Raw genomic sequence first — 13,854 nt, 5'->3', positions numbered from 1 at the left:
AAGACCTATAATACAGGTGAATGTGGGGGGGAAGAGAGATTCCATTTTTGATAGATACAGGTGCAACTTCCTCAATTTTGAATCAAGATTTTCTTCCGAATCCGGAAGATATTTCAGAACAAACAACTTTTGCTGAGGGTTATGATGGGGTAATTCGAACACTGCAATATACTGTGCCCCTAGAGGTCTCATTAGGACCTAAATGTTTTGCATCCAGATTTTTGTATGCCAGAGGTGCCCCAACATGTTTGTTGGGAACTGATGTCTTGAAGAAATTAGAAGCTAACATCAATTTTAGGGAAGATGGCACAGTCATGCTGACTATCCCTGATGATGCAGAAACATTAGAACAATATGTCAGAATTCAGGCTTTTGAGGATTATACTGAAGAAAAAGAGTACACCACAGATCTAGACCTCTCAATGGTCCCAGAAACACTGTGGGCACAGGGTGACACCGATGTGAGACTATTGCATATCTCTCCTGTAAAACTATCTGTGCAACCAGGAACAGTTCTCCCACAGCTCAGACAATACCCTGTGAGTGCCCAGCAGGAACTAGCGATTACAAAACAGATAGAGGGATATAGAGAGAAAGGGGTTTTGGTAGAGATACAATCACCTGCTAACACTCCTCTGTATCCAGTCAAGAAGAGAACTCTTGATAAGGGTTCTATGCCCAAATATCGTATGGTACATGATCTAAGAGAAATAAACAAAGTTCTAGATCCAATCACCCCAGTTGTACCCAATCCTCATACGTTACTATCACAGATACCAGCCAGTTCTCAAGTGTTTACTGTAATAGATCTTTCAAATGCATTTTTCTCGGTTCCTTTACACCAAGACAGTTGGCATTTGTTTGCATTTACATTTAAGGGCAAACAGTTGGCGTGGACACGCCTTCCACAGGGAATGATACACTCCCCTACTCTTTATTCAAATGCCCTACAAACAGTCCTCCAGAGGTTTGAACCCGAACCACAGGTAGTAATTTTGCAGTATGTGGATGACCTACTACTTTGCTGCCCAGATCTAGAAACTGCAGAAAGGTCCACTGTGAGTTTACTATGTTTTCTAGAAAAAGAAGGGTGTAAAGTGAATAGACAAAAGCTACAAGTTTCTCAGACCAAAGTGGTCTTTTTAGGTCATTGCATTTCTCAAGGTAAAAAGCATCTTACACCTCAAAGAACTGAAGCAATAAGACAGATGAATGAGCCTAGAAATCATAAACAGCTACGAGCATTTTTAGGAATAGTGTCTCATTGTAGACAATGGATTATACATGCCAGTCAACTAATGCAACCACTGTATGACTGTGTAAAAAGTGAACCTTACATGTTGACAAAAGAAGGTCAGATTTCGTTCCAACAATTAAAAGATGCCCTTGTTTCAGCTCCAGCGTTAGGGCTACCAGACTACACCAAACCATTTCAGCTTATGGCTGCAGAAGTTGATTCCCATGCTACAGGAGTTCTTACCCAGAAGCATGCAGGGAAACAAAGACCAATTGCATATCTTTCAGCAAGGTTAGATCCCGTAGCTAGAGCAGCACCAACCTGTGTACGTGTAGTTGTTGCTGTCTCACTATTGTTGGACAAAGCATCAGAAATTGTCCTAGAGCATCCACTCACAGTTCAAACTACACATGATGTTTATGGGATATTAAACCAGGTCCAACCAAAACACATCTCCATGGCCAGACATTTGCGGCTGCAGTGTTCTTTGCTGCTCCCCTCTACTATCACATTTGCAAGGCTTCAGACTCTCAATTTAGCTACACTGCTACCCCTCGAGTCTGAAGGGGGGAATAAGGACACTGACCCATACGCAAATTTTTTCCCTACAGACACACATGATTGTACAGAGCTCATTTTACAAGAAACGGTAGGCTTACCCAATGTATCCGAAACACCACTTCAAAATCCAGATTTAGAGCTGTTTATAGATGGTAGTAGGTTTGCAGATGACACAGGTAACTTCCATACAGGGTATGCAGTTGTGTCAGAATCTGAAACTCTCAAAGCAGAACCGCTTCCACCGAAACAATCTGCACAAGAAGCAGAACTAACAGCATTGATTGAAGCTCTAAAAATAGCTGAGAATCAGACAGCTAATATATACACTGATTCTAGGTATGCACATGGTATTGTGTTTGATTTTGGAGTAATCTGGAGAGCTAGAGGTTACATGACAGCGTCAGGACAACCTGTAAAACATGCTTCTCTGATCAAACAGATCTTAGAGGCTGCACAAGAAACAAAAGAAGTAGCAGTAATCAAGGTAGCTGCACATGTGAGACTCGACACTAGGGAATCTAGGGGAAATGATAGGGCTGATAAAGCAGCCAAAGCAGCAGCAGTCAAACCCTTACAACAGGTCCATACTGTAAACCTCACAGAAAATACTGAAGATAGACTGAGACAAGCACAGGAAGATGCAGGAGAAGAGGAGAGGGACAGGTGGAAAAAGGAAGGGGCAGAAGAACAAGCGGGAATTTGGAAGAAAGATGGACTAATATGTCTACCTAGAGCCTGGTACCCGATTGTAGTTGGTGGATTGCACCACCCTACGCATGTGTCTGCAAATGCAATGACACTACTGGCAAAGCAAGTCTGGTTGGCTCCAGGTTTTGGCAATTACGCAAGAGACTATTGTGCTACATGCGCTATATGCCTGACACATAATCCCGGACAGACAGCAAAGACCCCTATGAAGCACCATGTCCGACCTCTCTACCCGTTTCAACGGTTGCAGATAGACTTTATCCAGCTGCCAAAGAGTAATGGGTATGAGTATGTGTTGGTGTGTGTGGACATGTTCTCGGGGTGGCCAGAGGCCTATCCAGTTCGAAAGGCTTCAGCTAAAAACACTGCTGTAAAGCTAGTTGCCGAACTGGTGCCCCGTTATGGTCTCCCTGAAGTGATCGAGTCAGATAGGGGTACTCATTTCACTGGAGAAATATTTCAAAATGTACTGAAAATGTTGGGTGTTGAAAGTCAGTTACACACTCCGTATCATCCTCAAAGTTCTGGTAAGGTGGAACGCATGAATGGAACTTTAAAATTAAAAATACAGAAAGCCATGGCTGAAACAGGAAAGCCTTGGACAGAATGCCTTCCACTGGCCCTTTACTCAATACGCAATACCCCAAGGGGTAAGACTAAACGGTCTCCATATGAAATTTTGTTTGGCAGGACTGCCAATTTAGGATGTTATTTTCCACAGCAACTTGTGTTAAATATTGAGTCATTGACTTCTTATGTGCAAAATCTTCAGAAACAATTAACTAAGGTGCATGCACAAGTTTTTGCTTCCCTTCCAGATCCTGACAACACTGAAGGAAGTCACAAGTTGGAACCAGGTGATCAAGTCTATGTAAAAAGACACACCAGAAAGGCTCTTGAACCAAGATTTGACGGACCCTTCCAAGTCCTATTGACAACACCTACATCAGTCAAGCTTGAAGGAAAGGCATCATGGATACACGCAAGTCATTGCAAAAAAGCAGTATAAGACTCATGATATTGATGTTAATAATGTTAACCTCAACGGAGGCATGGGAAAGACTGAATTCTCTAGCCCCTTTTAACAATAGATTCGTGCAACATCATAGAAAATTAGTGCATGACTTGTTAAATAATACGCAACCCCTGGCAGATTGTTGGATCTGTACCCATTCACCAGTATCAGCCACAAGTATACCTTTTCTAGCAGTTCCCGTGTCAGCTGAAGAGATATTCGCTTGGCCTAATTGTTCAGACAACCTGGCCAACAACCAATCTGGCAACACTAGACTATGGAATACTACAATCGCTATACCAATTGTGGGATGGGTAGAATTTCCTTGGTGGCAAGGTAATCTCTCAGGAAGTAGTACACATCTACAATATTTGGCCTATAAGGGTGGGGCCTGGGTACCTAGGAATAAGACTGGATTAACTGAGTTAGGACAGGTCCCCACTGAAAATCTACAGCTCAGTTTCAGTACAACCACCCCTTCCTCTGATGCTTTCAAACCTACAGTATTGGAAAGATACATACATAATAGAAAATGGGAACATTCTGAGTTGTTCCCCCAAGGTGATGCAGACAGTTGTACAAGCAAGCCAGGGAACCTGGTTTGTAATGAATCCAATGAGTATGTCAACGGAATGCATGTATGTGGGAATCCCGCAGCCGGGTACTGTAGCCCCTTGGGACAAAAACCCTCTTGGTGTATGCTTCAGAATGTATCTAGATTTGTGGACTTGGCTCACAGATTGGTATTGCAGCACTCAGCTTTGTGGGATCTGCCTGAGGGTACATTTTGGATATGCGGAGAAGGAGCATATAAATGGCTTCCCGTAGGTATAAAGGGTACTTGTACATTGGGACGCCTAACCCCGGCTACTTTCATAATTTCAAATAAACAAGTGAATATGTAAGCCGTGCCCAAGCACACACTGTATAAAAGAGCTGCAGATAACTCACCACGTCCCTCGGGGAGGCCACATATAGTACAAATGGGAATTCCCAACAAAATTGCTAGTACCATTTTTATTTATCCTATGTTAACACAAATGTGGGATAAATTAGTTAGAGCCACGGATTATCTAGATGATCAGATTTGGGACATATTGGACATATTAAATACCAGTATAGCTGTACAGAATCAGCTTATAATAGTCACTAACCAACATACCATGGTATTGGATTACCTAACTGCCTCACAAGGGGGTATGTGTCAAATCATCGGACCCACCTGCTGTCATTATATAGACCCTAATAGTACTATGAGTATGAGATTTAAATTAAAAGACGTACAACGACTCAGGGATCAGTATGACAAAGACAATGACCAAAATAAGGATAGCTGGTGGTCAGATACCTTTTCTTTTCTTAACCCGGCCAATTGGTTCAGAGGGATCGGTGGGTGGGTTACCGGAATTATGCAAAGCCTAATACATATAGTTATTGTTATGGTAATTATATATGTATTGTTCAAGGTTGTACTCAAGGGTATCTCGGTATGCACAAATAAATTTTGTGTAATTGATACGAGAATATAAAGTTTTTTATATGTTATCCGATCGTCATATTAATCCTTGTCATTTTTTTATGCTTGAATTTGTAATGTTTTAGTATACTGCCGTATAAAGAAGAGAATGCACAGACTTCATGCAAGAATTTATGATAGATTATAAAAGAATATGTCAAAGGGGGGAATTGTGGAGACCAGACTGAACCAAAGAATCCATCTTGTCTTCCTCCTGAGAAATCTGCTTCTAAACAGCAAACTTGACATTTCCTTTTATGGAAGTAATCACGCGCGCATTCCTTCTTGTTATCATAGTCCTTCACCCACATACCAGATATTGTAACATTTCACTAGTATAGACTTGTTTTGTAAGAGATTGTGAAATATGTGCGCATGTCTGTAAATGCCTAACTTTTTACTATATAAAGAAAGGACAGCACCCAGTGAGGCAGGCGTGCTCCGGGGCTACCCCTGTTTATGACCACACAACCTTTGTGCTGCGTGTCATTTACTTGGATCCCTACATCCAGGAAGCCAGGGACGGAAAAGGACTCAACAGCTCCTATAACGATGGATGGTGCGACCTGACACTGATGTTCCTGGAGCTTGAAGTTCACCTTTAATCTGTGTAGAAGTTTTTCTGGCTCTTTTGCTACCATGCGTATTATCCGTCTCTTTGATTTGTCACCAATGTTCCTCCTGCGGCCACATCCAGGGAGGTCGGCTACAGTCCATGGATCTTACATTTCTGGATAACATGTGCAGCTGTAGTCACAGGAATATCAAGCTGCTTGGAGATGTCTTATAACCTTTACCTGTAACATGTTTGTCTATAATGTTCTTTCTAATCTCCTGAGACAACTCTTTCCTTCGCTTCCTCTGGTCCATGTTGGGTGTGATACAACCATGTCACCACACAGCACAGTGATATCTGTAGCCCTATATACCGGCCACACACTGACTCCAGGATTGTAGACCCCTGTGATGAGGGGACACACCGCGATCTAACATGTCACCACACAGCACGGTGATATCTGTAGCCCTATATACCGGCCACGCACTGACTCCAGGATTGTAGACCCCTGTGATGAGCGGACACACCGTGATCTAACATGTCACCACACAGCACAGTGATATCTGTAGCCCTATATACCGGCCACGCACTGACTCCAGGATTGTAGACCCCTGTGATGAGGGGACACACCGCGATCTAACATGTCACCACACAGCACGGTGATATCTGTAGCCCTATATACCGGCCACGCACTGACTCCAGGATTGTAGACCCCTGTGATGAGCGGACACACCGTGATCTAACATGTCACCACACAGCACAGTGATATCTGTAGCCCTATATACCGGCCACGCACTGACTCCAGGATTGTAGACCCCTGTGATGAGGGGACACACCGCGATCTAACATGTCACCACACTGCACAGTGATATATGTAGCCCTATATACCGGCCACGCACTGACTCCAGGATTGTAGACCCCTGTGATGAGGGGACACACCGCGATCTAACATGTCACCACACAGCACAGTGATATCTGTAGCCCTATATACCGGCCACGCACTGACTCCAGGATTGTAGACCCCTGTGATGAGGGGACACACCGCGATCTAACATGTCACCACACAGCACAGTGATATCTGTAGTCCTATATACCGGCCACGCACTGACTCCAGGATTGTAGACCCCTGTGATGAGGGGACACACCGCGATCTAACATGTCACCACACAGCACAGTGATATCTGTAGCCCTATATACCGGCCACGCACTGACTCCAGGATTGTAGACCCCTGTGATGAGTGGACACACCGCGATCTAACATGTCACCACACAGCACAGTGATATCTGTAGCCCTATATACCGGCCACGTACTGACTCCAGGATTGTAGACCCCTGTGATGAGTGGACACACCGCGATCTAACATGTCACCACACAGCACAGTGATATCTGTAGCCCTATATACCGGCCACGCACTGACTCCAGGATTGTAGACCCCTGTGATGAGGGGACACACCGTGATCTAACATGTCACCACACAGCACAGTGATATCTGTAGCCCTATATACCGGCCACGCCCTGACTCCAGGATTGTAGACCCCTGTGATGAGGGGACACACCGCGATCTAACATGTCACCACACAGCACAGTGATATCTGTAGCCCTATATACCGGCCACACACTGACTCCAGGATTGTAGACCCCTGTGATGAGTGGACACACCGTGATCTAACATGTCACCACACAGCACAGTGATATCTGTAGCCCTATATACCGGCCACGCACTGACTCCAGGATTGTAGACCCCTGTGATGAGGGGACACACCGTGATCTAACATGTCACCACACAGCACAGTGATATCTGTAGCCCTATATACCGGCACACACTGACTCCAGGATTGTAGACCCCTGTAATGAGTGGACACACCGCGATCTAACATGTCATCACACAGCACAGTGATATCTGTAGCCCTATATACCGGCCACGCACTGACTCCAGGATTGTAGACCCCTGTAATGAGTGGACACACCGCGATCTAACATGTCACCACACAGCACAGTGATATCTGTAGCCCTATATACCGGCCACACACTGACTCCAGGATTGTAGACCCCTGTAATGAGTGGACACACCGCGATCTAACATGTCACCACACAGCACAGTGATATCTGTAGCCCTATATACCGGCCACACACTGACTCCAGGATTGTAGACCCCTGTGATGAGTGGACACACCGCGATCTAACATGTCACCACACAGCACAGTGATATCTGTAGCCCTATATACCGGCCACGCACTGACTCCAGGATTGTAGACCCCTGTGATGATAGTTAGTGGACACACCGTGATTTTTTCATGTCCCTTTTGTCACATTTTCAGGGGTACCGTCATTTCTGTCCAGGCCGATTTCATGAGTTTTATTTTTTTAATTCTGTGGAAGCATGGTGGAAAAGCAATGTCTGACTTTCATTTGTTCATTTTCATAGATCTTTTATTTATTATTACTTTTGTCAGATTCAAGTTATTTCTGAGACCATTGTGGGATTTTCTGTCAACAATTTTGACCATGTGTGTATCATACAGACTTGTCATCTACACATTATATCATACACACCTGCACCTACACATTATCATACACACCTGTCACTTATACATTATCACACACACCAGCACCTCCACATTATATCACACACACCAACACCTATACATTATATCACACACACCAACACCTACACATTATATCACACACACCAGCATCTACACATTATATCACACACACCAGCATCTACACATTATATCACACACACCAACACCTATACATTATATCACACACACCAGCATCTACACATTATATCACACACACCAACACCTATACATTATATCACACACACCAACACCTACACATTATATCACACACACCAGCATCTACACATTATATCACACACACCAGCATCTACACATTATATCACACACACCAACACCTATACATTATATCACACACACCAACACCTACACATTATATCACACACACCAACACCTACACATTATATCACACACACCAGCATCTACACATTATATCACACACACCAACACCTATACATTATATCACACACACCAGCATCTACACATTATATCACACACACCAACACCTATACATTATATCACACACACCAACACCTACACATTATATCACACACACCAGCATCTACACATTATATCACACACACCAGCATCTACACATTATATCACACACACCAACACCTATACATTATATCACACACACCAGCATCTACACATTATATCATACACACCAACACCTATACATTATATCACACACACCAGCATCTACACATTATATCACACACACCAACACCTATACATTATATCACACACACCAACACCTATATATTATATCACACACACCAGCATCTACATATTATATCATACACACCAACACCTATACATTATATCACACACACCAGCACCTATACATTATCATACACACCTGTCACTTATACATTATCACACACACCAGCACCTATACATTATCATACACACCTGTCACTTATACATTATCACACACACCAGCACCTCCACATTATATCACACACACCAGCATCTACACATTATATCACACACACCAGCATCTACACATTATATCACACACACCAGCACCTATATATTATATCACACACACCAGCATCTACACATTATATCATACACACCAACACCTATACATTATATCACACACACCAGCATCTACACATTATATCATACACACCAGCATCTACACATTATATCACACACACCAGCATCTACACATTATATCACACACACCAGCACCTATATATTATATCACACACACCAGCATCTACACATTATATCATACACACCAGCACCTACACATTATCATACACACCTGTCACTTATACATTATCACACACACCAACACCTATACATTATATCACACACACCAGCACCTACACATTATATCACACACACACCAACACCTATACATTATATCATACACACCAGCATCTACACATTATATCACACACACCAACACCTATACATTATATCACACACACCAACACCTACACATTATATCACACACACCAGCACCTACACATTATATCACACACACCAACACCTATACATTATATCACACACACCAACACCTACACATTATATCATACACACCAACACCTATACATTATATCACACACACCAGCATCTACATATTATATCATACACACCAACACCTATACATTATATCACACACACCAGCACCTATACATTATCATACACACCTGTCACTTATACATTATCACACACACCAGCACCTCCACATTATATCACACACACCAGCATCTACACATTATATCATACACACCAACACCTATACATTATATCACACACACCAGCATCTACACATTATATCACACACACCAACACCTATATATTATATCACACACACCAGCATCTACACATTATATCACACACACACACCAACACCTATACATTATATCATACACACCAGCACCTCCACATTATATCACACACCAGCACCTACACATTATATCACACACACCAGCATCTGCACATTATATCATACACACCAGCATCTGCACATTATATCATACACACCAGCATCTGCACATTATATCATACACACCAGCATCTACACATTATATCATACACACCAGCACCTACACATTATATCATACACACCACCACCTATACATTATATCATACACACCAGCACCTACACATTATATCACACACCAGCACCTATACATTATATCACACACACCAGCACCTATACATTATATCATACACACCAGCATCTACACATTATATCATACACACCAGCATCTACACATTATATCATACACACCAGCATCTGCACATTATATCATACACACCAGCATCTACACATTATATCATACACACCAGCACCTACACATTATATCATACACACCACCACCTATACATTATATCATACACACCAGCACCTACACATTATATCACACACCAGCACCTATACATTATATCACACACACCAGCACCTATACATTATATCATACACACCAGCATCTACACATTATATCATACACACCTGTCACCTATACATTATATCACACACACCAGCACCTATACATTATATCACACACACCAGCACCTACACATTATATCACACACAGCAGCACCTATATATTATATCATACACACCAGCACCTACACATTATATCATACACACCAGCACCTATACATTATATCATACACACCAGCACCTATACATTATATCACACACACCAGCATCTACACATTATATCATACACACCAGCACCTATATATTATATCACACACCAGCACCTATACATTATATCATACACACCAGCACCTATACATTATATCACACACACCAGCATCTACACATTATATCATACACACCAGCACCTATATATTATATCACACACCAGCACCTACACATTATATCATACACACCAGCACCTATACATTATATCACACACACCAGCATCTACACATTATATCATACACACCTGTCACCTATACATTATATCACACACACCAGCACCTATACATTATATCACACACACCAGCACCTACACATTATATCACACACACCAGCACCTATATATTATATCATACACACCAGCACCTACACATTATATCATACACACCAGCACCTATACATTATATCACACACACCAGCATCTACACATTATATCATACACACCAGCACCTATATATTATATCACACACCAGCACCTATACATTATATCACACACACCAACACCTATACATTATATCACACACACCAGCATCTACACATTATATCATACACACCAGCACCTATACATTATATCACACACACCAACACCTATACATTATATCACACACACCAGCACCTATACATTATCACACACACCAGCACCTATACATTATCACACACACCAGCACCTACACATTATATCATACACACCAGCACCTATACATTATATCACACACACCAGCATCTACACATTATATCATACACACCAGCACCTATATATTATATCACACACCAGCACCTATACATTATATCACACACACCACCACCTATACATTATCATACACACCTGTCACTTATACATTATATCATACACACCAGCACCTATACATTATATCACACACACCAGCACCTATACATTATATCATACACACCACCACCTATACATTATCATACACACCTGTCACTTATACATTATATCATACACACCAGCATCTACACATTATAACATACACACCAGCATCTACACATTATATCACACACACCAGCACCTACACATTATATCATGACATAGATATCACAACTCCTTATATAATACCACACACCTCCACATTATATAATGACACATACATGACAACACGTATACATTATATAAGGGACACATGCATGTCACAATTCCTTCTGCAGAAGCTTAGCTACGAGTAGAATGCAAGCAGCAGATCTCACTTTGGGTTTGTGTGGCATTTCGAGGGGATGTAAAGGGGAGTCATCTTATGTGGGGATGAATGAAGTATTGTCATCCAACCACCATGAGACTCATCTATAGGAACTCATCTATATGGGGACTCCTACATGTTCTGCTTCTTACCGTCTCATTTACTGCACTTTTAAGCTTCTGAAGACAATAAACAGAAAAGAGACTGAGACTTCAGAGAGAAGAGACAGAATGTGAGCGTCTACCTCAGACGTTCGTGCACTCACCTTCCCGGAACAGTTCACGGTGATAGAAGTCAGAGATATCTCCGGAATTGGTTCTGGCAAGAAATGCATTACCTGCAGAAAGACATGGGAAATTACCATCATGAAGTACTAAGGATGAGTAATGAGCGAGCTCAGGTTTTCCCCAAGAGCACGCTCGGGTGATCTCCGAGTATTTGTTAGTGCTCTTGTTAGTGCTCTGAGCTTTCGTTGCCTCAGCTGCATGATTTACGGCTGCTGGACAGCCTGAATACATGTGGGAATTTCCTAACAAACAGGCATTCCTCACATGTATTCAGCATGTCTAGCAGCTGTACATCATGCAGCTGAGACGAGAAAAACTAAATGTCTGAGCACTAACAAATACTCGGAGACCACCCGAGCGTGCTAGGGAAACCTGAGCAACAAGTACACTTGCTATCACTACTAAGGATCAGAAGTGGCCCTGTGGACGAGGGAAGAGCGGACCGGCAGGAGAAGGAGGGAAGAGCGGACCGGCAGGAGAAGGAGGGAAGAGTGGACCGGCAGGAGAAGGAGGGAAGAGCGGACCGGCAGGAGAAGGAGGGAAGAGCGGACCGGCAGGAGAAGGAGGGAAGAGCGGACCGGCAGGAGAAGGAGGGAAGAGCAGACCGGCAGAAGAAGGAGGGAAGAGCAGACCGGCAGAAGAAGGAGAGAAGAGCGGACCGGCAGGAGAAGGAGGGAAGAGCGGACCGGCAGAAGAAGGAGGGAAGAGCGGACCGGCAGAAGAAGGAGGGAAGAGCGGACCGGCAGAAGAAGGAGGGAAGAGCAGACCGGCAGAAGAAGGAGGGAAGAGCGGACCGGCAGAAGAAGGAGAGAAGAGCGGACCGGCAGAAGAAGGAGGGAAGAGCGGACCGGCAGAAGAAGGAGGGAAGAGCGGATCAGCAGGAGAAGGAGGGAAGAGCAGACCGGCAGAAGAAGGAGGGAAGAGCAGACCAGCAGGAGAAGGAGGGAAGAGCGGACCGGCAGAAGAAGGAGGGAAGAGCGGACCGGCAGAAGAAGGAGGGAAGAGCGGACCGGCAGAAGAAGGAGGGAAGAGCGGACCGGCAGAAGAAGGAGAGAAGAGCGGACCGGCAGAAGAAGGAGGGAAGAGCGGACCGGCAGAAGAAGGAGGGAAGAGCGGACCGGCAGAAGAAGGAGAGAAGAGCGGACCGGCAGAAGAAGGAGGGAAGAGCGGACCGGCAGAAGAAGGAGGAAAGAACGGACTGGCAGAAGAAGAACGAGTGGGCCGGTGGAAGAAGGGAGAGCAGACTCATGGAAGAGTGGAACAGTAGAGGAAAAATGAGTGGATTGGTGCAGGGAGGAACGAGTGAAGCAATGGGGGGCACATATGAGATAGGACATGCGGATCAGCCAGGAGTGAAATGGAGAGAATGTGCAGACAGGTGGGAAAGGAAGAGCGGTCTGGAAGAAGAGCTGACTGCTTTGTGGGGGGGGGGGGGGGGGCGGGGCGGACAGGAAAACTGGCGGGGGGAAGGGACCAGACTTGGCATGTGGATCAACTGGAAATGAAATGGAGAGGACGTGTGGA

The 13,854-nt window shown here is 43.7% G+C and overlaps 1 protein-coding gene across 2 annotated transcripts in view; it reads right to left on the bottom strand.

The window, feature by feature from the left end:
- Positions 1 to 13,854, bottom strand: part of LOC138677478 (sodium/potassium-transporting ATPase subunit beta-2-like) — a 31,266-nt gene that overhangs the window by 6,364 nt on the left and 11,048 nt on the right. The window contains exons 5-6 of one of the 2 annotated variants that reach the window (XM_069767654.1): positions 12,309 to 12,380; positions 12,196 to 12,222 (exon numbers count right to left, since the gene is read on the bottom strand). In XM_069767654.1, the coding sequence (XP_069623755.1) occupies positions 12,196 to 12,222; positions 12,309 to 12,380 (99 nt within the window). The remainder of the gene's footprint in view (positions 1 to 12,195; positions 12,223 to 12,308; positions 12,381 to 13,854) is intronic. The other variant, XM_069767655.1, reaches the window with a different exon arrangement.

This window comes from Ranitomeya imitator, chromosome 4 (genome assembly GCF_032444005.1).
Source record: "Ranitomeya imitator isolate aRanImi1 chromosome 4, aRanImi1.pri, whole genome shotgun sequence".
Lineage (NCBI taxonomy): Eukaryota > Metazoa > Chordata > Amphibia > Anura > Dendrobatidae > Ranitomeya > Ranitomeya imitator.
Note: the sequence above shows the minus strand (reverse complement) of the source record. Positions and strands in the feature narration are given on the sequence as shown.